The 26,535-nt window shown below is 37.9% G+C and overlaps 1 protein-coding gene across 2 annotated transcripts in view; it reads left to right on the top strand.

The window, feature by feature from the left end:
- The first annotated feature begins 4,463 nt into the window (after positions 1–4,463).
- The window catches only part of SYCP1 (synaptonemal complex protein 1), an 85,030-nt gene continuing 62,958 nt past the window's right edge, over positions 4,464–26,535 (top strand). Inside the window, exons 1-12 of one of the 2 annotated variants that reach the window (XM_084757944.1) lie at positions 4,464–4,649; positions 4,930–5,048; positions 7,250–7,334; positions 7,492–7,535; positions 7,617–7,673; positions 8,958–9,122; positions 10,231–10,298; positions 12,901–12,974; positions 16,832–16,890; positions 19,398–19,467; positions 20,031–20,104; positions 23,484–23,592. In XM_084757944.1, coding sequence (XP_084614070.1) covers positions 4,944–5,048; positions 7,250–7,334; positions 7,492–7,535; positions 7,617–7,673; positions 8,958–9,122; positions 10,231–10,298; positions 12,901–12,974; positions 16,832–16,890; positions 19,398–19,467; positions 20,031–20,104; positions 23,484–23,592 — 910 coding nt within the window. In that variant the 5' untranslated portion in view covers positions 4,464–4,649; positions 4,930–4,943. The remainder of the gene's footprint in view (positions 4,650–4,929; positions 5,049–7,249; positions 7,335–7,491; positions 7,536–7,616; positions 7,674–8,957; positions 9,123–10,230; positions 10,299–12,900; positions 12,975–16,831; positions 16,891–19,397; positions 19,468–20,030; positions 20,105–23,483; positions 23,593–26,535) is intronic. The other variant, XM_084757943.1, reaches the window with a different exon arrangement.

Genomic DNA, 26,535 nt, shown 5'->3' with positions numbered 1-26,535 from the left:
AAGAGGAACAAAATCTATTCAAACTGTATCTGCTTCGTATTTTTAATAAGTATATGCTAATTGTACAAAATAGTGAGTTTCATTACGAAAACGTCGTACATGTATGTTAGGTATTTCTGTTCTATCCACCGCCCACCTGTAATCTCCACATACAGCTGACGCCCTTCATGCCCCCAATAGGTCCCTTCTGCATACACACCCTAAATATACAGATCCACATATGCAAGAAAACACTGGATTGTAGTCTGAGTCTGGTTTATTTCCTGTTAATAAAACCTCCATCTGTTTTTATGGAAATGACATAATTTCATACCTCTTAAAGACTGAATTGTGTGTATATATCTGTCCATATCACATTTTATTTACCCATCCATCTGTTGATGGTAACCAGTGCGATTTCATATCTTGGCTACTGTTGGTTGTGCTGTAGGAAACACGATTATGTAGGCTTTGAGGTTCTATGTGGCTCTTGATTCCTGAGGGTGGATTCCCAGAAGTGGCATGGATTATATGGTAAGTCTATTTTTTTTTTCCGGGACAGGGTTTCTCTGTGTAGCCTTGGCTGTCATGGACTCCCTTTGTAGACCAGGCTGGCCTTGAACTCCTAACGATCCGCCTGCCTCTGCCTCTCGAGTGCTGGAATTAAAGGTGTGCGCCACCACTGCCTGGCTTGGTAAGTCTATTTTTTAGACCCGAAAGAGACCATGTACTGATTTTCAAAGAGACTACACTACCTCCTTCTCCACAGTGTTAAAGATTCCTTTCCCTTCATAGCCCCTGCCAACATTCTCTCCCCGCCTACCCCCCCTCCCCCCGCCCGTCTCTCTTTCTCTTTGTATTTTTCCTAGACAGGGTCTCTCTGTGTAGCCTTGGCTGGCCTGGACTCCCTTGGCTGGCCTTGAACTCACAACGATCTGCCTGCCTCTGCCTCCTGAGTGCTGGGATTAAAGGCATGCGCCCCCACGCTTGATGGCTTTTAAAACTGATCTTTTGTTCTGTTTCTTTTCTTTCTCCCTTCTTTCCTTCTCCCCTTCTTCTCAGATAGTGCTGTTGTAGTAGCACTACAAATAATGTTCATTTCACAATACTGTTCATAAAGCTAAGTGCTTCTTTTTACATTGTACACTACCATGTGTGTTATAAGTGTGAGCATACTGTTTAGTGTACAGTAATGCATTTAAAACATTTGAAGAGGATGATATCCACATAGAGACCCTTTAATCTGCATCTGTCCTAAAGAGGAAGGAAAACGAAGCTGTTTAAAAATACACTGCTCACCAAAGCATTTCAGCATCACCTCCTCAGTTTTACATTAATTTTGACATGTTTGCCAAGCCTGATAGTTTCATCAAAGAGCTAGATCTGTCATTAGCATATTTTTTCAGATCTCCCTTTAAAAATTCAGCTATAGAAATCAAACTGCACTAGGTACTCTCAAGAGAAAAGTTTGACTCAGGTTATTTGTATGTTTGACATTACAGAGTATTAAAACGTGTTCCTTTATCTTGTGCTGCTACTTCCTTTGGTGGGATAAATTTAGCAGTATAAATCAGAGGAAATCCTGAGTGAGCATGGATTACTAAGAGGAGTACAGCCATGTCGAGGACCAGTGCCTCAGACCCATGAGAATAGCAAAGCTGTCCTGTGCTCCATATGTGCATAGTGACAGTGTAAGCAGAAAGAGTTGTTTTGTTTTGTTTTAAAGAAAAAAGAGGCTGTGCACAGTGACACACACCTGGAGGCAGAGGCAGGTGGATCTCTGTGAGTTTCGAGGTCAGCCTGGTCTACAAAGCAAGTCTAGGACAGTAAAGGCTACACAGAGAGACCCTGTCTAGGAAAATACAGAGAGAAAGAGAGACGGGCGGGGGGGGGGGTAGGCGGGGAGAGAATGTTGGCAGGAGCTATGAAGGGAAAGGAATCTTTAACACTGTGGAGAAGGAGGTAGTGTAGTCTCTTTGAAAATCAGTACATGGTCTCTTTTGGGTCTAAAAAATAGACTTACCAAGCCAGGCAGTGGTGGCGCACACCTTTAATTCCAGCACTCGAGAGGCAGAGGCAGGCGGATCGTTAGGAGTTCAAGGCCAGCCTGGTTTACAAAGGGAGTCCATGACAGCCAAGGCTACACAGAGAAACCCTGTCTCAAAAAAAAAAAAAAAAAGCCATCAAGGTACCCGCCCGCCCCCCCCCCCAAGTTTTGATTGTGGATACAGAGTGACCAGCCGCTGGCTCCTGTCCCTGCTTCCAGGCTTTCTCACCATTTTGGACTGTGAGCCAAACTTGCTATGGTTATTTGGTCACAAGAGCTGAAAGTTGGTTCTGAGAAGTGGGACAATGGCTACAAGAAATGTGACCTTGTGCTTGGTAGGCCTTTGCAAGGGGGTTTGTGAGAGGAATTTGGAAAAGTGTGGTGTCACTGGCTAGGTGTTGCTCTAATGATAGCTTCAGTGTGAGGGACCAGAGTGCTACCAGTGTGGACGGTGAAGTCCTGGCGTGGGAGGTTTCAGAGGGAAACAAAGTCCCTATCAGAAACTGGATCAGAGACCACTTCCTTATATTCTGATAAAGAACCTGGCCACATTATTCCCACATCCCGAGAAACTGAGATTGAAATAATAATAAAGAAATAATAGACTAGCTTGTTTGGTAGAAATTATTTCAAGATAGCATGTATTGGGCTGTGGCATAGTTACTACTTACTGTTTTTATGCCCTATTTACAGCAATTGGGCAGAAAGATATAAAAGATGTGCAGTTTTTTGTATGGGCAGAAAAGGATCTTGTTCAAACTTAAGGTTGTAGACAGGCAGGTATAATTGTTAAAAATATTACTGCAAAATTTAGGCATTTTTAATTGGGACAAAGGGAGAGATGCCTTGGGAGCAATGACTCGCCCATTGAAGGCTCTAGCTTGCAAAAAACCCAAACTCATTTGGGAGGAGAGAGTGAATTGAGAAGGCACTGGATGGCCTTCCCTGCCTGTAAACAGCCCCCTAAAGAGTGTTTCCCTAGACTTGGCCTTGAAGGCACATAGAAGCCACTGTAGTTGTGGTCCCAGGGCCCAACCTACGTCTCCAGCTGTGACCGAACTTTGGCGATCTGAGTTGATTTTGCAGGCAGGCTAGATGCAAGAGCGAGGGGGTCATGGAAACGTGTACTGACCGCTGAGTCAGGCAATGTGTGGGCAGGTCTGATTTCCTGCAAGCAGGCTCTGGAGATCGCTTACGAAGCCGTGAAGGTCAAGTTCTAACAGAGGCTCCAGCACGCTGGAGACGCCAGGACTGTGAGGCATTGGCTGAGGAAAGCTGCAGGCATGAAGTGGACCCAGCCCACGAGAAAGACTGCTGTGCCTTAGGCAGAGTTGGGTCATGGCACCTGTCTTAGCACTGTAGTAAGGATATATCTAGTTAGCCAAGCCTGTGCCTTTGATTTCCCTCCCTTCTACTTAAGTTAAAACACACTGCTTTGGCCTGCTAATTGTATTTTCCAGGTGATAGCTCATCTCTACTGTGATCATTCAGATCCTTACATCTGGCGAAGCTATTAAAATGATCTCATTCCATAAACCGGAAGCATTCTTCATACCATGAATTTTTCTCCCAAAGACGATCACTCCAATCCCGCTGCTCAAATTTCCTCATGATTCTCATCTCTAAAGTCCAAAACACTCCCCCCACATGCCGGTTTCAGCCTTCATTCATCTTTTTTATCTCCAGTTCTCACACACCCGCGCGCCACTTCTTGGTCTCGTAAGACTCCGCAGCCATTGCTTGCCCAGCTTGTGCTCAGTATGGATGGTACAGCTAGAGCAGAAGCCATGACAAACACATTCGGGACCTGGGAAGCTCCACCAACTCCCTACGCCAACCTCAGCATCACTCCCTGGCGTCCACGGGGCTCCTTAGAAATGACTCCTTTTCATGGGGCTGATTGCTGTAGCACGGGACCCATCTTTGGGTCCCAGCACCTCACGGCAGTAACAACCATCTGTAACTCCGTACACCCTCTTATGGCTGCCCAAGACACGGCATGCACGTGGTTGCACGTATAGGTACACTCACGCACACAAAACACAAATGATTTGTTTGTTTGTTTATTTATACAGTGTTCTACCTGCATATGTGGCCTGCACGCCAGAAGAGGGCACCAGATCTCATTGTAGATGGTTGTGAGCCACCATGTGCTTGCTGGGAATTGAACTCTCTGAGCATCTCTTCAGTGCCCCACAAAATACTCTTACGCACAAAACAAAAAACAATAAATCCTTTTTTTTTTTTTTTAAAGAAGAAACGACTCCTTTAAGTAGCAATACGGCAGTGTGATTGTTGGCACAATCAGCTCATTCATCTGAGCGCTAGGAGAGCTTCGCCAGGGTTCTCAGAGAATGAAGCCTTGGTGGAGGGAGAACCAGAACCCAGGCCCTCGCGGGAACTGAGGTCCCGCGAGACTTGCCGCGTGCGCACGCGCGAGATCCTGGCCAGCTGCGGTGCCCACCAACGGTTATATTTAGCCGTTAGCCACTGGGCTGCCCAGTCCTGCCCTGCCCGTGTGGCGGGCGTTCTCGGGCTTCCAGGAGGTTCTGAGGCCGAAGCTCGCGGTTCCGTTCCATGTTTTCATAGAGAAGCGCTCGCGGGGGAGCGGAGCCCGCCGACGGTGAGCGAGTGGAGGGCTTGGGGATGGGTGGGTGGGTGGCTGGGGGCGTTTCAATATGGCGCGGCTCCGTGACATGTGTCTGGGCACGTGGTGTCGAGGCCTCGGAGGCGCGGGCCTAGGCTTTGGCGCTTCCAGCCGGGCCTGTGGCGGCCGGAGTCGGGGTGCGGAGGACAGGCTTGTGGGGTCCCTGCGGGCTGGACCCCACCGAGGAACCCAGCTCCCTTTGCATCAGCTTTACTCTCCGAGCCTCACGACCTCCCCCCGCCGCCCCCCTCCCCAGGCCTAGTAGACGCCATGGAGAAGCAAAAGCCCTTCACGCTGTTCGTCCCGCCGAGGCTGAGCAGTCAAGTGTCTGCCGTGAAGCCGCAGACCGCGGCGGGAGACAACACCTACTTCAAGGTGGGTTTGCACGGTTTGCACGTGCGGCATGCATGCTTTATTTACTCTCGGAGAGCCGGCCTGGGGGGAGGGGTGAGCCGGCCTGGGGGGCGGGGTGAGCCGGCCTGGGGGGCGGGGTGAGCCGGCCTGGGGGGAGGGGTGAGCCGGCCTGGGGGGAGGGGTGAGCTGGCCTGGGGGAGGGGCGGGGAGGGTGGGGAGGGGAGGGGAGGGGAGGGGAGGGCGCTTGCCACCGAGCCTTAGGGCCGGGTTCCATCCCTAGACCCTTCGTGGGCGAAGGGCGGGGAAGCAGCGTCGCAAAGTTGTTTTCTGAGCACCACGCCACGGGCACACGTACGCGAGTCCACGGAGATCACAATAAATAAACGCCAATAAGAAGAAGCATACTTTGAAAGCTTTGTTTGTTACAGTAATAGCTGGCGCGCGCAAGCGGTTTTGAATCGCTTTGCTTCCATGGAGTAACAGCCCCTCCCTACTGTGTGTTGGCGGCCTTTAAACTCGAAAAGATGTCTTTAAAAGTGATTCTTGTAAAGATGCACTGCTGGGCTGGAGAGATGGCTCAGCCACCAAGAGCACGTGCAGTTCCCGGCATTTCCAGCTTGACAAGAAAGACCTCTGCTGGCAGTATACACACTCACACACACACACACACACAGACACACACACACACACACCCTACCTTAAAATCTTTTGTTTATTTAAATAATCTCTCTGGGTAAATGATTTGAAACTTTTTAGTGTTTTTATTAACATTAATAGTAGGTAATAGTGGGTTTTAGTATGATATTTTCTTTTTTGTTTTTTTCAAGACAGGTTTTTTTTGTTTTTTTTTGTTTTTGTTTTTTTTTAATGTGGCCTTGGCGGTCCTAGACTCACTGTGTAGACCAGGCTGGTCTCGAACTTAGAAAGATCCGCCTGTCTCTGCCTCCTGAGTGCTGAGATTAAACGTGTCCAGTATTTTCATGTATGCATTTTGTACTGCAAACACTGTGTATACAGCTAAGGATTTATAGTTAAGGTGGCTGCTGCTGCTTCTTCTTCTTCTTCTTCTTCTTCTTCTTCTTCTTCTTCTTCTTCTTCTTCTTCTTCTTCTTCTTTCTCCTCCTCCTCTTCCTCCTCCTCTTCCTTTCTTCTTCTTCTTCCTCTTCTTCCCCTTCCCCTTCCCCTTCTCCTTCTTCTTCCAGGTTTTCTCTGTGTAGCCTTGGCTGTCCTAGACTAACTTTGTAGACCAGGCTGGCCTCGAACTCACAGCCGTCAGCCTGCCTCTGCCTCCCAAGTGCTGGGATTAAAGGCGTGCGCCACCATGCCCGGCCTAAAGTGGCTTCTTTAAGCATATACATATGTTATTTGTATATAAATATTTGTATATATTTGTTGAGTATCAAAGTGATAGTGAACAAAATGGTATTTAAGAACCTCCCCTTACCCTCTCATTCCCCTCCCTCTAATTCCTGTCTTCTTCCCAGCTTCTGTTTTCTGGTTTCTTTTTTGTGCCTGACTGACCCCGTGTGTGGTATTAGAGCTTCTTACTGCAGCAGGAGCGTTTAACCAGTGGCTGTACCACTGAGGAAAAAAATCTCTCAGGATTTGAGGCAATTTTTAAGGAAAAATATTAGAAAATTAGGAAAATTAAGACTTTGTACAAATGGCTATATGTGGGTAGTAATTAATATTGTGACTGAGCCTCCTGATAGGGCAAAAGGGAAATTCATTTATTTAGTAAAATTATAATTGAAAAGAATTGCACCAGATTTCTCAGGTGAAACAGCTTTTTATATTATTTAAATTTATCAAGTGATACTTTATATGGAAATGATAAATTCATATTTTAATTTTACATGCTGCAGAAAATTTCTGCTGTAGACAAGTCATTGAAATTAGGTTCAGTGAAGATGAATTTGAAGGAAATTGAAGGAAACTATATTCCATTGAAATTACTATTCTGGAATAACTACAAAGCTTCTGTTATGTAATTTTTAGCTTAGGTTTCTTTTACTAGGGGAAAGACATAGTTAAGAATTTTGCTTTGTTTGCATAGCAGAAGCATTTGATATTTTAGACAATATACATTAAAAGATTTATAATTACTGACTTTTGGATGCTATATATGTGTATTGCACTGTTATGTGCAATATATGTGTGTGTTGTACAAGTATCAAGGTGGTATTGAATAGAATATTTAAAGAACCTCTTTGTATTTCTAGACTGTCAACAAATGTACAGAAGTTGATGTTGCTGTTCCATTTACAATGTCTAGTCTCTCAAAAAATCGGGAAAACATTGATACAGGTAGGTTTGGAGAAACAATAGGTCAACTTTCATAGAAACATTTTGGTATATACATTGCTAGTTATTGAAAGTACAACGTAAGTATTGCATTGATATTCTTGACATTCAACACATAAAGTGATGATCTCATATTTAATACCAGTTTCTTATTTTGTAGATCCTGCTTTGCAAAAACTTTGCATTTTGCCCTTGCTCGAACAGGTTAGTAAGAGAGTGCATTTAACTGTCATTAGCTCTAAAATTATAATCTTATAGAAAACATTGATTTTGATTTTTTTTTAGGTTGCAAATTCTGGCAGTTGCCGCTATCAGGAAGGAGTAAATGACTCTGATTTTGAGGTCAGATATTTCCTTCTTATTATTGAAATTTCATTTATTATTTCAATATATTTAAGTTCCCAACGTATTAATGTTTGGTTAATGTCTTAAAATATATTCTTTGAAGTCTTTCTTTTGGTGGTTCTGGGGACTAAGCCAGAGCCTCATGCACTTTAAAGTGGCAATTGCTCTTCAGCAAGGTTGCATCCTGATTGCAGATAGTTTTTCCCCTTAAAGTATTTGAAGTGCTAAGCTTTTGTAGTTTCTTAGGTAAGAGCAACTAATTCTTCTGGGGAAATTGCAATAAAAAATTAAGACAAGCAGAATAAAGATAGATACAAATGTGAAAATGCTAGTATTTTACAAAGGTATTCTTTTAATAGATGAAATTGTCATCAGGCTGCTTTATTGTGTAAGAAATTTGTAGAACATGGCATAGCTTACAGATTATAAGAATCATTCTTATAGCATATCTTCTAAATTAAGGTTCACTTCATGGCCTGATAAGTGCTGTATGTCTATAAGTGCTAAGCTTAATATTGCCACAGAATAAAATAAAATTGGTACCAGTTTATATTTTGATAACAGGCTACCTGCAAACAAATATCAGTTTATTTTTTAAGTAAGGCTTGGAGTATAGCTTCATGCTAGAGTTTATGTTGTTTGCTTAGCATGTGAGATGCCCAGAGTTAGATTTCCAGCTCCAAAATGAAAAGCAAACCCAGGAAGGCAGAGGCAGGCGGATCTCTGTGAGTTGGAGGCCAGCCTGGTCTACAAAGCAAGTCCAGGACAGCTAAGGCTACATAGAGAAACCCTGCCATGGAAAACCAAAAACCAAAAAAAGAAAAAGAAAAGCAAACCCAAATTCTTCTGGCATTTATAATATGATGTGGATAAAGAGGGCAAGAAATTTAAGTAAAACTTCAAGCTTATTAAAAATTATATATTTGCTATTTTCCTTGTCATATTTTAAACATAATACTCATAATCCCAGATTATTACTCTAATCTCTAATGCTTTAAGAAATTAGCATTTTAAGAGATTAACATATTTCCTGTGGAGTGATGTATTTTAGCTTTTATTCTGTCAGATTCTCTTATTGAATTAAATTGTTTCTAACTTTAGCAGTTTTATTCAGTAGTTTTAGTCAAGTAGCATATGGTATTTTGATACTCTGGGTTAATGCTGCTAGAATACAAATTGGGTAGACAAATTTGTCATCATTAGTATATATGTATTTGTGGTAGGTAACTATAGTTATATTAAAATCTTAGACAATTAACTTTTGGAAATCCATTTAAATAGAATTCAGAGCCAATGAGCAGACTGTACTCAAAGCTGTATAAAGAGGCTGAAAAGCTAAAAAAATGGAAAGTGAGCATAGAAATTGAATTGAAGCAGAAAGAAAATAAGTTGCAAGAAAACAGAAAGATAATTGAAGCCCAGCGAAAAGCCATTCAGGAACTGCAGGTATAATGAAGTTTTTAATTATAAATATGGCGAATAAATATTATATGAATCAAAAATTAAAGAAAAAAGATAAAGATATGGCACATAGTAAATATTAGCACAATACTGTTGGAAATAGAATATTAATTTAAAGTGAATTGGGTTAATTATGTGGCAGATATCTGAGAACAAGGTTTTTGAAATTTCGTTAATAAGCCAGGTGTGGTGGCGCATGCCTTTAATCCCAGTGCTTGGGAGTCAAAGACAGGCAAATCTCTGTGAGTTCAAGGCCAGCCTGGTCTACAGAGTGAATCCAGGACAGCTAAGGCTACACAGAAAAACTCTGTCTTGGAAACTATATTGAAAAACCAAAAAAAAAAAAAAAAAAAAAAAAAAGGAAAAAAGAAAAAAAGAAATTTCCTTAATAAAAGTTATTTGGGAATGAATACAGGACAACTTCTACAAAAGAGTTAACTTTATTAAGTCCCATTATTGATGTTTAATTTGATGTAAGTGGATATATCAGAATGTATTTATATATAAAACCTTGAACTGTTTAATTTTGATATTACAGAATGAGAAAAAAGCCAAAGTACAAGCAGATAATACACTTCAACATTATTAGAGAGAATATTGTGCTATATATTACTGAATGTTTTTACTGGTCATTCAGAAAACTTTTAAGCTGATGAAAGTGAAAGGTTACTCCCTTTTACACTAATTTAATGTATGAGTGTATGTTTGTAGGTCAGAGGGCAACTTGTAGGATTCAGTCTTCTTTTTGTATCATGTAGGCTCTGAGGAGTGAACTCATACTGCCAGGCATGATGGCATATGTCTTTACTGGCTGAGTCATCTTGTATGCTTTCTTCAGATAAAATTTAGTCTTGTGTAGTTCAGCTGGCTTCAGACTCACTGTTTATATGAATTTGATCCCAAACTCCTTATCCTCATGTCTGCACCTCTCAAGGAGACTCATTTTTATGGAAAATTGATAAGCTGTAACAAAAATTTCCTTTATGTAGAAAGAAAAGAATTTCTTATAATTACATATTAAGAAAACTTGCTTAATAATTACGGTCAGTGATTTTAAGTGAAATGTGATTAACTTTTCTATTTTGAAAATTAGTTTGAAAATGAAAAAGTAAGCTTGAAATTAGAAGAAGAAATCCAAGAAAATAAAGATTTAATAAAGGAGTAAGTAATTTCCAAATTAATTTTTATTGAGTACTTTTTTGTGCTATGTAGCATAACAATAATAATTTTCCCCTGAGTGGGTGTCGGGAGCCAAGAAAGCCCAGAGTGGTTGTGAGGGGAGTGGATAGCATCCTGAGTGAACATGTATTGTTTGACGTGGGCACAGCTTCACACCCTGGGGAATCTTCCTCTGGTCTGAGAGAGTGTTGACTGCATGCAAGTAAGAATGTTTATGAATGATTGTCCAGTATTCAAACAATAGTAACTGTAGCTTCTTTTTCCTGGATGATCAAAGCCTGAGACTGCTCTTCCAGAATCCTTTTACCAAGACCATCTCTTCCTCCTGTGTTGTACATAACACTTATTATGTTTATTATATAAATAACTTAATATCTATTATTATATTATGTAATATATTAGTACATAACAAAATATATTTATACCTATATAACTGTACAATAATTATATAAATATAATATGCAATATTGTATTTATACATATAAACATATTACCACAATACATTGTATATAAAATATATAGTATTAATTTATGTATGTTTATATTATAATTAAATAAGTTAATGTTTATTTTGTTCAGCACAGCTGTTGTATAGTTGGTGGTGCCCCATCAGAGTGAATGCAGCCCACCTGATTCTAGATTTTCTTTATATATGTCTATGTGTCCTTTCTTCATTCTTTTGTCACCTCAGGTTTTCAGGACCAAGCCATCAGGTCATGGCATGAGTTTTATAAAAAAAAAGAAAATATAACCATTTTACCTTTCTAGCTTTAGAAAGCTGGTTAATGATGAGTAACTTCTCATTTTCTAAAATGTCAGGTGTCAGGAAGAATATTTTCTGGAATCAAAAAAGATGCCTGAAAATTCAATATCTAGAACTACCTTGACATCTTGTCCGTCTTCCCGTGTCACTGTTGCCCGGGAAGCAACACTTGTCAGCTCAATTTCAAACTGCTTTTTTTTTTTTTGGTCTTTTTTTTTTTTTTTTTTTTAGATAGGGTTTCTCTGTGTAGCCTTGACTGTCCTTGACCTTGCTCTGTAGACCAGGCTGGCCTGAAATTCACAGAGATCTTCCTGTCTGTCCCTCCTGAGTGCTGGGATTAAAAACGTGTGCCACCACTACCTTGGAGCTGCTTTTTCCTCTCAAATGCCTCCCCCCTTTTTTGTCAGTGTAATAATTCATTTGTACTGAAAAATTGTATATTGGAAAATTAAAGTGAATGATTAATTTTTTTCTTTTTCTTTTTTTCTTTTTTGGTTTTTTTGAAACAGGGTTTCTCTGTGTAGCCTTGGCTGTCCTGGACTTGCTTTGTAGATAGACCAGGCTGGCCGGGAACTCACAGCAGTCCACCTGCTTCTGCCTCCCAAGTGCTGGGATTAAAAGTGTGCGCCCACGCCCAGCGCAAGATTTATTTATTTTATGTACATGAGTGCTCTATCTGCATGTATGCCTGTGTGCCAGAAGAGGGCATTAGATCCCAGTATAGATATTTGTGAGCCACAATGTGGTTGCTGGGAACTGAACTCAGGACCTATGGAAGAGCAGACAGGCCTTTAACTTCTGAGCCATCTCTCCAGCCCATGAATTGTTCTCTTTATATTAGTAACTTAATATGGATAGAGATCTTATTCTCACAATGAGGTTTTTTTTTTTTTTTTGAGACGGGGTTTGAGTAGCCCTGGCTGTCCTGGACGCCTTTTGTAGATCAGGCTGGCCTTGAACTCACAGAGATCACTTTTTTCTGCCTTCCAGAGTGCTTGGATTACAGACATGCGCCACCATGCCTTGCTCTCACTGAGCTCTTACTTTTGGTTTTGAAGGTTAGGCATTGTGGTTTTTTTGTTTTTGTTTTTTGTTTTTTGTTTTTTGTCAACTTGATACAAGCTTGAGTCATTTTGGATGGGAGATCCTCAGTTGAACAATTGTCTCCTTCAGATTGGATTGTGGGCAAGTCTGTGATGCATTTCTTGATTGGTTATTGATGTGGGAGGCCTAGCCACAGTGGGCAGTGCTATGCTGTTCAGGTGGTCTGGGCTGTATAAGAAAGCAGGCTGAGCAAGCCATGAGGAGCAAGCTAGTAATCAGTATTACTCCATGGTTCTTGTCTTTTCTCTTGCTTAGGTTTTTGCTGTGATTTCCCTCAGTGATTGACTGTGGTAGGGACTTGTAAGTCAGACACTTTTTCTAGTTGCTTTTAGTCATGGTATATCTTAGCACTAGAACTCAAACTAGAACAGGCATCGAGAACAGTTTAGGGGTAAGTAGTAAATGAAGTACTTAATCCTGTCTTCTTATAATTTCTCTGAGTCAAATCTGGAACTTTTTTCTGAGAGGGTATTCATAGTAATTGCAACTTGCTAGATAATGGGAAAGAGTTGTCACTTTTTGTTAAAGGGAAGCAGTTATTAAATGATTTGCTAATAATATAGTCTCTTTTTTGATATAATTGTTACTGAAAAATATACTGTATATACAAAATTAGTGTTTTAAAAATTTCTCTAAAATTGTAACTGTGTCTCATAACTTTCATGTATGGTCTTGTTTTGAGATTAGTTTACACTTAGGGAAACTTTTTTTTTTCAGGAATAATGCTACAAGACATTTGTGTAATCTACTCAAGGAAACCTGTGCTAGATCTGCAGAAAAGACAAATAAATGTAGGTATTTTATGTGTTTTTTATTTATTATTCATTTAATGATGGAGACAGGAGGAGAAATTGCTTTTTTAATATATGAAATTTTGATTTAAATGAATCTTACATGTCTCAGGCCTTTTTTATGTAAGTAGTAGCTAAGTTTTCTCTTTTTGAAAGATAATAAATATCAAAAAGTGTTATATTATAAATGTCAGTCATTAAAGTGTGATTTTTTTTTGAGACAGTTTTTCTCTAAAGCCCTGGATGTCCTGAAACTTACTCTGTAGATCAAGCTGGCCTCAATCTCAGAGAGATCCACCTGCCTCTACCTCCTGAATATTGGGATTAAAGGTGTTTGCCACCATTGCCTGGCTTAAAGTGATTTTAAATCTAGCATTTTCTGTCTAGAACTACCATGACATTGAATTAAGAATAAGATACATAGCCATGTTTATAATAGGAAATAATAATGCTGTGGGGTAGGCATGGTATAGTGATACCAACTACATTAAGTCCAATAGTAAAGTGCACATAGGACATTGGTACCATAAAAATATAGAAGAATTGAAAAATTTCATCTAGTAATGGACCCTTTGTAACACTGTAGTGTACAATAATTGTAGTAATGCTGCTGTAAACAGGTCTGCATTGCTAGTTGTATAAAATTATTTCACATATATTAATTATATAACACCTGATGATAAATAAGCATATTACTGCTTTAAAAATTTTCTAGACTAGTTAAGTTTCTATTTAAAAATGTACTTTTGGCCGGGTGGTGGTGGCGACTGCCTTTAATCCCAGCACTTGGGAGGTAGAGGCAGGCAGATCACTGTGAGTTCGAGGCCAGCCTGGTCTATAAAAGTGAGTCCAGGACAATCAAGGCTACACCGAGAAACCCTGTCTCGAAAAACCAAAAAAAAAAAAAAATTACTTTTATATTTTAAAAAAGTTAACTTTTTTTTTTGAGACAGGGTTTCTTTTTGTAGCCTTGGCTGTCCTGGACTCTCTCTGTAGACCAGGCTGGCCTCATACAGAAATCTGCCTGCTTCTGCCTCCCTGAGTGCTGGGATTAAAGGTGTGCACCACCATGGCCAGTTAAAAAAGTTAATTTTAAAATAACCTCAAGCCTCAACCTCCTTCAGAGGTATTCTAGAAGAAAGCACTGTTAAAGCTCCATGTGTGTTCCTGCATCAGAAAACCTTCCAGTGGAACAGGATGTGGAAGTAGATTACAGTGATGTAAATTATCTTGATACTGTGCATGCCTCAGGTAAATTGTGTGTACATATCTTCATTTTTAAGCAGAAAGTTTAAAAGGTAAAAGAAAAAAAAGAATAGAACATACTAGGCATGGTGGTACATGCTTTTAATCCTAGCATTTGGGAGGCAGAGGCCAAAAGATTTCAAGTTTGAGGCTGTTGTGGGCTATATAGTGAGATTCTGTTTCAGAGTTCCAAGAAAAAAAGAGTACTTATATAATAAGAACATAAAAAGCTGGCCACGGTAGCACACGGCTTTAATTCCAGTGCTCAGGAGGCAGAGGCCAGCCTGGTCTACAAAGAAAGTCTAGGATAGTTAGGCTTACATGGAGAAACCCTGTCTTGAAAAACAAAAAAACAAAACAACAACAACAACAAAAAAACAAAAAAATTGTGTGGTTGTACATTTTGTTCTAACTCTTGTAAAAAAATTAAAGCTTATAAAGTAAAATAGCTGAAGCAAGCTTATGGTAATTTATTATCAAAGAAAAAACTCCAAATTTAGTGTAGTGTAAATGGACAATGTTTATGAAGTCCACAGTGGTATGCAGTAATGTTTTAGTCCTTCACATTCACTTATCCTTCATTCATGACTCACTCAGTAAAACTAATGTGGATTGCATGTTAGACCAGTTAAGAAGAAGGTTAATGACGGGAAGGGTGGAACATGCTTCTTATTGCGGGATTTGGGAGGGAGAGGCAGGTTTTGAGCTTAAGGCTGGCCTGAGCTTGTCTTAAAAAAGCGAAGGACTGTGAATGTAGCTTAGTGGTTCATTCCCGTGTACCACTTACTGCTTAAGGCCCTGGGTTTGATCCTAGTAGTGATCAATTTAAAATTTTTTACCTTCATGTAATCCTTCTTTGATGCTTGTCTTTATGCAGATCTGAATTTCTTACCTATATTATTTCTTCTCTCTAAAGAACCTGTATAATTTTTGAAGCTCATCTACTGACATATTCATTTTTAAAGTAAAAAAATTTAAATTAAAGTTATTTATCATGTGTGTATGCATGTGTGAGCGCATGCATGTGAGTAAATGCTCTGATTCATCATGTAATACAAGCTGACCCTGTAGAACAGGCTGACCATCATTGGACTTCAGTCTTCTGACCGAAGCCTTGCAATAAAAATTTTTTTTATTTTTTATTTACCTTTGCTTAAAATTCTTATTTTGTTTCTCCATTGATATTTTTCCCCTTAGTTTCTTTATCTTTGGTTTCATATAAATTGAGCATGATAGAATTTGATGTAATTTTTTCCTTTTTTTTTTCTTTTGGTGTTTTCCCTGCTTCTGTTCTCTGAATTTCCCGGTTATGTGGTTCAATGTCTGTATTTGGGAAATTATTAGTTGTTGTTTGTTCCTTTTTTCTTTTTAGTGTTTTCTTATGCATATATTTTATCCTTTATAGTTTTCTTGGTTTTATTCTGTTTTTTCCCTGAAAATGTCTTTTTATTTTCCATTAAAATTTTATTAAGTTTATTATTTTTATGTGTATAGGCAATTCTTGTCATCTCTGTCTTGTCTAGTCCTTCATCTGATGTTTGCCCTGTGGGGGATGTGTGTGTTACTGCTTTATAGCTGGAAATGGGATTGGTGTAAATTGGTCTTCAGTAACAGTGATGTTGAATAGAGGATAGGGAGACGTGTAGGAAATACTCTGTAGACCTACCGTTAGGCCTAATCCTTTTTGCAAATCTTTGCCTATGAATTATGAACTCTGGAAGTACTTTTTCTTGTCTTTAGGTGGGTCAAGATACAAAATGGACAGTGTGTGCTGGAGTTTGGCATTTTTTCTCCCTTTTATTTTTTCCTTCCCTTCCCCCCCCCCCCCCCCCCCCGTTTCTATTCCTTTCCTTTCCCCACTTTCTTGTCTTTCCTTTTCTTCCTATGTGGTAGTCTAGAGATTGGTTCATCAGTATATTGTTTTCTTCCTCTGTATGGAAGGTTGGAATAGGGTCTCTCTCTTTCCACAGGTCAATCAGCCTATAATTTTGCCCTAATTAAATAGTTGTCCCAAAGGAACACTCTATTAAAAGAACAGGATGTCTTAGTGCATTTTTAATAGTCTTTCTTTGCTGCTTCTTTTTGGAATGTAGGACAATGATTCTTTGAACCAAGGAAAATTTTAAGAAGTTAAATTTGTAAGGATTTTGTGCTTATTCCGACTATTTCTTTTAAGTTTTCATCTTAGATTTATCCACACTTGAGTGTCTGGTAGCAATGCCAGTTACTGGTCAGCTGTTTTTGCTTTCCTTGAATGCTGGCTCTACTTCCTAGTGTTTTCTGTTCTTGCCTTTCTGCTCAGATAAGTTGTAAGATGATTTTGTCTATCCATGTCTCTAACTTTGAAGGCAGTGGCTTGCTCTGTGACCTTGCTTCTTTTTGTGGTCAAATAATTTTCAGTTTGCTGTCTTGTTTATGGAATAGAAATTTAAGAGTTTTTTGCATTATAACAGATCAAAACCTGGACTATTTTTGATGCTATTTTGAACAACTCAGCACTGAATTATATACCTGTAGAATTTTAAATGTTTTAATTTTATGAGATACAAGTATTGTCTTTTTGATGTTATGTTTAAAATTTTAATTTTGAAGTTTTTAAATGATAATTACAGATGAATATGAACGAGAAGAAACCAGACAAGTTTATGTGGATCTAAATAATAACATTGAGGTAAGTGTTAGTGAAAATATGATTATTTTAAGTAAAAAATTTCTAAGCAGAGTGATAGCTACAAAGACTTTTGTCAACTGTAATTACTAAAAGATCATTATTTACTGATGCATGATTGAATCACTGGTAAAATTCTTAAGGTTCTAAACTATGAATACTTACATTTTGTATATACTAGCCTTTTTTGAAGGAGGGATATGAGACATAAAAAAATCATATATAGTGAGATGGCACCATCTTCAATCCTGAGCATTCTGAGGACTGGGATTATTATATGTGTGTGCCCCCTGTGGGATTGTAGGAGCTTTCTCCACCTCTTTTCTTAAATTTGTGTGTATGTGTATTCATATGAGTATGGGTGCATGTCTATGCACGTACATATATGGAGGCTCAAGGTTGATGGATTTTCCTCCAGCTGCTCTACCACCTTACCTTTTAAAGCACGGGTATCTCAGTCAAACCCAGATCTTGCTGATATGGCTAATATCCCTAGCCAGCTTGCTTCCAGGATCTCCCGTTCTATATTGCAAGGCTGGAATTACAAGGGAGGCCATGACTCCTGCTCCAAATGTATATACATTCTAGGGACTCAAACTCTGGTTCTCTTGCTACATGGCAAGTGATTTCGCTACAGACCCATCTCTCCAACTCTGTAATACCTCTCAATTAACATGTTAGTAACACAGTTTATTAAATATTTATTGACTGTGTCGGAGATCAGCACATTGTGACATATAACCATTAATTTGAAAAAAAAAAAGGTGGCTGTTACTAATCTGTATTTCCTCCTTACCATTGTTGTCTTATCTTCTAATCACTCATTGCTTTGTTTCTGCTATAATTTTGTTTGTTTGTTTGCTTGTTTGTTTGTTTTGGAGACAGAGTTTCTCTGTATGGCCCTGGCTGTCCTTGCTCTGTAGATTAGGGTGGCTTTGAACTCACAGAGATGCCTGAGTGTTGGGTAAAGGCATGCACCACCACGCCAGGTCCTTTCTCTTTTTCTGTTTCTTAGCTTCATCAAATGCTTTCTGATTCTAATTCTTCCCCAGCTCCCCCCCCCCCCCGAGAACTTTTGTATTCAAGCTCTTATGATGCATTTGATTACTTTTCTCTGTAACTGTACTCAAAATCTTTATTCAGTTATTCTCTATTTCATTTAACTTTATTGAAGAATATTTAAAATGATATGACAGTTGTTTGATATACACATGTTTATTTTATATGTATGCACATTCTTCTACTCAGTATAAAATTTCTAGTACTGTGGGCTTTGTGTTATATCCCAAGTGCCTAAAATAGTTCCAGACACATAATAGCTACTCAGTAAATATTTGATAGATGAATCAGTGAATAAAATAATTTGAATTTGCAAAGCAAGATATATTAAATGCAAGTAAATGCATACTATCAGGTGATGCAAATACAAATCTGAATTTTTATGGGGCTGCCTTATGTTAGTGGGGAAGAAAGAAATGTAAAAAGCACAAATTGTTTTTTGTTTTGGTTTTTCAAGACAGGGTTTTTCTTTTCTTTTCTTTTTTTCTTTGAGACAGGGTTTCTCTGTGTAGCCTTGGCTGTCCTGGACTCGCTTAGACCAGGCTGGCCTCGAACTTACAGAGATTGGCCTGCCTCTGCCTACCGAGTGCTGGAGTTACAGGAGTGCGCCACCACGCCTGGCCTTTTAATATTTAATATTTAATTTTTATTTTTTGGTTCACTGTGATCCACTGTGAGTTTGAGGCCAGCCTGGTCTACAAAGCAAGTTCAGGACAGCCAAAGCTACACAAAGAAACCCTGTCTCGATAAAACAAAAAACGAAAACAATAACAACAACAACAACAAAAATCTTACGGATTATGGCAAGGAATTATTGCATGTTAAAATGTGTTATTAAGAGAATAGAGTGACAGTATTCACTTTGCTGCTCAGTGTTATAAGACCTTAGGCATTCTATAATTTTACATGCTTTTTTTTTTTTTTTTTTTTGGCTTTTCGAGACAGGGTCTCTCTGAGTAACCCTGGCTGTCCTAGACTCAATTTGTAGACCAGGCTGGCCTCAAACTCACAGCAGTCCACCTGCCTCTGCTTCCTGAGTGCTGGGACTAAAGATGTGTGCTACCACACCCGGCTTTTACATGCATTTATATGTAATTATGTGTAAAATATTAAAGAACATATAATTTGTATGTATATATTTATGAGTGTGTGTGCCACAATGTGCACATAGAGGTTGGAGTTGATTTTATCTTTCTGTCATATGAATTCCAGGGATCAAACTCAGGCTAAAAGGTTTGTTGACAGGTATCTTTATCAGTTAAGGTATTGTAATTGCGTCAGTATAGGCCTGGCTTATATCTTTTTAGTAAATAATTATTTTATAGTGTTTTCATTCTTAGAAGTTGTATGAATTCATATCTAATGGTTATTTGGTAAAATATATTAATATTTTCACAGTTTTAAAAATATTTTAAAAAGTCTGATTTTTAAAGTTAAACTTTGTGTTCTAGAAAATGATACTAGCTTTTGAGGAACTTCGTGTGCAAGCTGAGAATGCCAGACTGGAAATGCATTTTAAGTGTAAGATTTCTTTTTAAATTTTTATGTTGCTTTTCTTCTATATATGTTTGACTAAATTTCATTAATACTTGTATCCCTTTAATTTGATGTCCTCAACTATTTTATACTTCATACTGTCTTTACCTTTGTAAGATCTTGGTGGCAGAGGATTAGTATTTGTTAAATTCTTTTGGTTTTTAAATTACTTTCTCAATGAAAAAAATTTATTATGGCTTATGTTTAGTATTTTAGATGCATAGTTTTGCCTTACATATTTCTCATTAATTTATTAAGCTATACATATCTAAGATTTGCTATATTAGGTAAGTATTCTATGAAGAAAAAAGTTTTTATGGAAATGCTGTTATAAAAGATACAGGATTTTAAACTATAACTGATACTGTATACAGTTAATATTTTACTAAAGAGAATTGGCAGTAAGAAAATATCAGTTTTTGTGTACTAGAAACGTGAGATGTAGTAGTATTTTGAGATAAATAAGGAAATTAAGTATTTAAATTTAGTTGGCATTGGAAACTTGTGTAAGTATGTTAAGACAAGGTTTATTTATTCTATTTTTAAAGTGAAGGAAGATCATGAAAAAATCCAAGACCTTGAAGAAGAATTTAAGAAGGAAGTAAACGACAAGGAAAATCAGGTTTAAAATAAAAACCCAACTATTCGTATTCTTTTAAAAATTTAAAAATTAACTTTTGATCAGTACATAATGTTTATACAGATTTATTAATAGGTTTTCTCCGCTGATGAAATGAGCCAATTCAAGTCAGATTAAAGCATAAAGGCAGGTTTATTGGATGCAGCTTTTGTGCTGGTTCACTGGTCCCAAGGAACTAGGCCAGAGAAGTTGCCATGGAGAGGGAAACAGAGAAGAAAGAGGGAGGGAGGGAGGGAGGGAGGGAGAGAGAGAGAGAGAAAGATGTGCCCGTTCAGGGAGGTGGGGAGGGAAAGAGATATGAATATATGAATGAACGAATGTGAGAGAGAATATGAATGAATATCAAAATGTCTGGATTATATAGGGAAGCCCAGCTCCTGAGCTTGAAATTTCAGGGTAGAGGGCCAGGCGTTCCAAACATGCCCTCTAACAGGTAGAGACTGAGGGATACTGGGAGAACCTGGAGGTTAGGTCCACTTTGGTATGTTAAATATGCACCTCTGCTGCTTTTCCTAAGGTCTGATAATGAGGTACAGTGTGATGTTTTCATTTATGTCCTGTCCATATTGAGTAGTGATCAAATTAGGTTAGTTACTATTCTGAGGGTAATGCTATATTCTTTATATTTGTTAATTCATAAAAAACCTAATCTATCAAAACCATTGTGTTGGCTGAAATGAGATAATTTATATAAAATTTTAATATATATCTAAATCTTTAACCTTTTGCTTAGTCACATTTCCATGATTCGATTATACACTTATTGGAAGGTTAGTCTTCAATGATTTTGAATCAGTGAGTCTACAATGTTTATATCAGTTTACATTGCTGCAAAAATATGAGAAATTTTGTTTAAACAAAAAAAAAAGCAATAATGTAAAGATGATCATTGACAACTCACTTTACATTTTACACTTTGTTAAAATTTACTCTTTATAACACCAATGAAAGTAAATGAAAACATTTTATATTGCTTATTAGTATCACATAGTGGAAGACTTGTAAATACTAAGTCTATATTATTTTCTGATATTTGCAAGAATATCAAATTTAGGTTTGTATTATGCTATTTCTTTTTCATGCCTTGTGCTTTCCAAGTAGAAAGTGATATATAATAAAGGATCCTGGCTGGGTGTGAAGGTGTACCTCTTTAATCCCAGTATTTAGGAAACAAAGGCAGCCTGATCACTGAGTTCAAGGCCAGCCTGGTCTACACAGTGAGTTACAGGACAACCAGGGCTTCCTAGAGAGACCTTTTCTCAAAAAGTGGGAAGGATCCTCTTTTATTTATTTCCATCTTCTCTGGCTTTCCAGAAGATATTTTGTAATCATAGTTAAGGAGGGTATATATTTAAGTAATAATAAAAATTAAGTCAAAGTTCAGAAAGGATGCTTAGAGTTTTAAATTGTGGTTGAAAGATATTTCAATTTGTAATCTATGTTTAAGTTGTGTGAAAGAGTCTTTAAACAGTCTTTTTGTATTTTAACTTTATTTTAAACCAGATTTCTAGAAGAAGGAAGTCTTAAAAATGAAAATTGTGCTTATTTCACAAAATGTAAAGATAGATTAAAATGCTAAGAAAAATTATTTTGGAATTTTTGTTATGGTGTTTGAGACTGTTGGACCTTCTTGCTAAGTCACTGTTTGGCTTGCTACTGTTTTTTTTTTCTTCTGGATATGTAAATACCATTGTCTATAAGAATTGTCTAGACATTACAAATTTCTGCCTGGGGATAGAAATGTGACAGATGACATTGTGGAATAGAGCTTGGCAGGGTAGGAAAAGTTAGCTGCTGAGTGTCACTATTTTATGCTGACTTTTCCATTCTTTTATATCTCTTTCCTTACCTGCAATATCCATTTTAGAGACAAACTTTTTTTTATTAAGATGCTTGAGCTTGAACCCAGGGTCTCAGGAATGCTGGGTAAATGATCTAACCACTTAATCTATCCCTGATCTGTTTGTATGCCTGTGTCACTTGCAAAGGTAGAGCAGGGTTAGTTTTCTGATGGCATTGACTAGTAAATGGTATAGTCCAGAGCGGAAAAAGTTGATTTTCTATTTTCTTTTTTTGTACTTAAGTCCATCTGATGAAATTTCCATGACTTCTATTCTTAAAAATTCCCAAGACTTTTAGTGTTATCTAGCTTCTCATTAGTATCTCCCTCTGTATGTTTCTTCCAGTTGCTTTCCTTCTTTACATATTATGATTTGGATTATAGTTGTCTTGTGGCTTTTTAGAGATAAAGTTTATCTTTGTTGTTTCCATGGCTTGGAGATAAAAATAGGGAGTTAATTTTTTAAAAAAATTTTGAATCTTTATTATCTGCTATTTTTTTCCCCATCAACTGTAACTGTCTGAATACTTTGGCTATCTAAATGTCTTTTTTTTTTTTTTGAGACAGGCTATCCTGGACTAACTTTGTAGACTAGGCTGGCCTCGCACTCACAGTGATCTCCCTGCCTCCTGAGTGCTGGGATTAAAGGGGTGTGCCACCACCACTCAGCTAGTTTGTCTTCTTAAATCAACCCAGAGCAGCTGTTTTTCCATGTCTTTCTATTTGTCTGGATCTTGCTATGTAGACCAGGCTAGCCTTGAATTTACAGAGATCCTCCTGCTTCTGCCTTCTATGTTAATATGGCTGGTTTGCCTAATTAATTTCTATATGTGAAGATTCACTTTAACCCTTTGAAAGTTTTGCTCTTTTCCATGAAACTTCATGATGTTCCTTTCCTGGCCAGGCTTGGTAGCACGTGCCGTGCCTTTAGTCCCAGTCCCTTGGGAGGCAAACGCAGATTGATCTCTATGCGTTTGAGGCCAGCCTGGTCTAAAGAGAGCTCCAGGCCAGTAAAGGGTACAACGTGATAACTCTGTCTTAGAAAAACAAACACAACAAAATAAATAAAAACAAAACAAAAACCCATAGTATAAATCTGATAAAACGATAGATTTTTCTTTTCTGATTTTTGGTAACATTTTTATTCTATTACTGATAATACTCAGGTGTAGTTCTTTGTGTGAAGGCTGAGTTTCTTATTAAAGGTGAGTTCTCTCTTTTCTCTATACTCAATACTTAAAGTTTCTGGTGCTCAATAATATTTATTGAGTGAATGAATCAGACTTCATTATGTAGCTTTTTCTATAAAAGTTTGAAATAAGTAGTTTAACATTGAGTATATTAAACTAATTTACTCATTCATTCAAATAATATTTATAAGCATGTATTAAATGACATGTACAACTATCTAAAAAGCATATAAAATAAGTATATAAAAATAGCTATAGGAGATAATAAATGCTAGGGTGCTAATTTTAACTTTTTATATCTACAGCATTTTAAAATTTTTTTTTATTTTAGGTATCACTACTATTGATGCAAAGTACTGAGAAAGAAAATAAAATGAAAGATTTAACTTTTCTGCTAGAGGAATCCAGAGCTAAAGTTAATCAATTAGAGGAAAAAACAAGTAAGATTTTATATAAAAAATATGAATGTGCTCTATATATTCCTTTCCTTCTAAAGTTTTGAGTTTTGACACAATTTTTAATATTTTCTAGTGCTGTTATCTTCAACTTTGTTTGGATCAGTTAAAGGAGGAAGGCATAAGTGAATCTTTATCAAAACACATATGCCCCTCTTTTTTTCTTTTTTGTACTTTTAGCCTTCAGTTTCCACAACATGCTCTAAAAGACATTTTTAGTTGTTTTGGACAGTGCATTTTATTTTCAGTATTTATGATGTACAATGTGCAGTTTTTATTAATGTACATATTGTGTATTGATCATTAGTAATTAGCATTTCTGTCATCATTACTTTATCGTGGGTATTCTAGTTTGCTTCTCTATTGCTTTGATAAACAACATGACCAAAAGAAAGTTGAGAAGGAAAGGCTTTTTTTTTCAATTTTTAATTTTTTGGTTTCTTGAGATAGGGTTTATCTTACAGTCCTGGCTGTCCTGGACTTGCTTTGTAGACCAGGCTGGTCTCAAACTCACAGAGATCCACCTACCTCTGTCCCTTGAGCACTGGGATTAAAGGCATGTACCACCATACCCTGCTGTAAAGAGTTTATTTGATGTACATTTTTAGGTCGCAGTTCATCACTGAGGGAAGTCAGAACAGAACAAAAGAGCAAAAGCTGGACACTGTGGCTGGAGAGATGGCTCAGAGGTTAAGAGCACTTGTCTGCTTTTCCAGAGGTCCTTAATTCAATTCCCAGCAACCACATGGTGGTTCATAACCATTTGTACTGAGATCTGGTGCCCTTTTCTTGTGGGCAGGCACACATGCAGACAGAACATTGTGTACATAATAAATAAATCCTTCTTTAAAGGTTGTTTGAGGTTTTAAAAAATTAATTATTTACTTATTTTTATATTTTTATTTTTATTTATTTTTTTTGAGACAGGGTCTCTCTGTGTATCCTAGCTGTCCTGGACTCGTTTTGTAGACCAGGCTTGCCTCAAACTCACAGCAGTCCGCCTGCCTCTGCCTCCCCAGTGCTGGGATTAAGGGCATGTACCACCACGCCCGGCATATAAATAAATCTTAAAATAAAAAAAAAAGCTGAGGACAATACGTGCAGTAAACTTCAAACCCCTACCCAGATCTAGCCAATAGACAGGACATTCTCCACAGTTGAGTGGAGAGTGGGGTCTGACTTTCATATGAACTCTGGTGTCCCATATTTGACCATGTCCCCTGGATGGGGAGACCTGGTGGCACTCAGAGGAAGGATAGCAGGCTACCAAGAAGAGACTTGATACCCTATGAGCATATACAGGGGGAGGAAGTCCCCATCAGTCACAGTCATAGGGGAGGGGGAGTAACGGGAAAATGGGAGGGAGGGAGGAATGGGAGGATACAAGGGATGGGATAACCATTGAGATGTAATAAGAATACATTAATAAAATATAAAAAAAAAACAATACTTAAATGAAAAAAAAAAAGCTGAACCCTGAAAAGAAGTTGTCTCTTGACTTGCTCCTAGCTCATGTTCAGCTAGCTTTTTTTTTTAAAACAGCACCTGATATGCCAGCAATTGCCCCATCCACAGTGGGTTAGGCCCACATATGTTAGTTAGTAATCAAGAAAATGTACCACAGACATGCATGCCTACAGGCCAGTCTATTGAAGACAGTTTTTCTTTTTTTCTAACATACATTTATTTTATTACACATGAGCAAACCAAACTACATACAGCAGAAAGAACCATGAGACAATCCTGAGTTATATAAATGTTATATTCATAGTGATTTGGGTATTTGTATGTGTTAAACTTGAAGTAAACATCTTTCCTATCTTGTTGGGTCTAAATTTAGTATCTATTATGATAGATACTATTAACTTAAATCATTTATCTTGATCTAAAAAGATCTTATCTCCTAACCAACTAAACTTGATTGTAAAATAAACTATCTGGTCTTCAACCTCCCTCATAGACTTGAGAAAAAATAAAACGTAAAATGCCTGAGTGAATTGATAGTGCAGGTTAGCAGATTCCAAAGTGAAAAAATGACTGAGACAGTCTCAGTCACCCAACACTCTCTATAATGTTGGAACAACATCTTCGGCCTTCTAGTCCAATATCTCTGCCAGACTTATTTGTAAGGCAGGAACTATTGAGGACTTGTTTACTCTGTCTTGGCAGAGTTTGGCTGTCGAATTTGCCTGCATCTAAACTTGCCCATTTTCAGGCAGAATTCTGTCTGTGGCAGAAATGTGGACATTTTGCCCAGTGGCTTGTTTGCCACATTTGTAGCCACCTCCATAAGGAGGTTCTTTGATGCTCATCATCTTCTTTGAGGTCATCTGGGTGTTGCCAGGAGTTAACTTGTTTTGTTGTCAAAGAATCTTTAGAATAATAAAAACATCTTTAAGTGCCGTATTCTGTGGGTCTCTGAGGCCTTTGAAGATCTTATTTAACTATTTTGTCTTACATATCTATAGAATCATATGTTAGACTTAGGATATATATTCTTGTGATAAAATTAGACTAATATTTGACATGACCATGATTTGCATCAATATATAAAATTCTATACCAATGAATTAGAAATAACCTTTTTGTGAGTAATGATTAAGGCCTTGAGTTAAGGAGTAGGTTCAGTCATCTACCTTTTGTTCTATTCTCCTTCTATAGTTGTATGTCCCCCTTTCTTTCTTTTCAGCTCCTATCACCTTACCTATGGATGAAAGATAAAGGAAAAGAGCTCCCTGAGTTCAGCCTAGTTTCCTCTCCGTATAAGACCAATAATAACTTTTAACCACTTCCCAATGAAAATAAGCATTTGTAGACCAGGCGAGCAAACAGAAACCTACCAGAACACCCCCATACCCCTTAACGTTTCTTCAGGCTGATTTGGGGCAAATAGTATCTTAGAAGGGGCCACAAAAAATTGGGGAAAAT

This window comes from Acomys minous (assembly GCF_964271855.1).
Source record: "Acomys minous genome assembly, chromosome: 14".
NCBI lineage: Eukaryota > Metazoa > Chordata > Mammalia > Rodentia > Muridae > Acomys > Acomys minous.
This window is presented reverse-complemented; position numbering and strand designations above follow the sequence as displayed.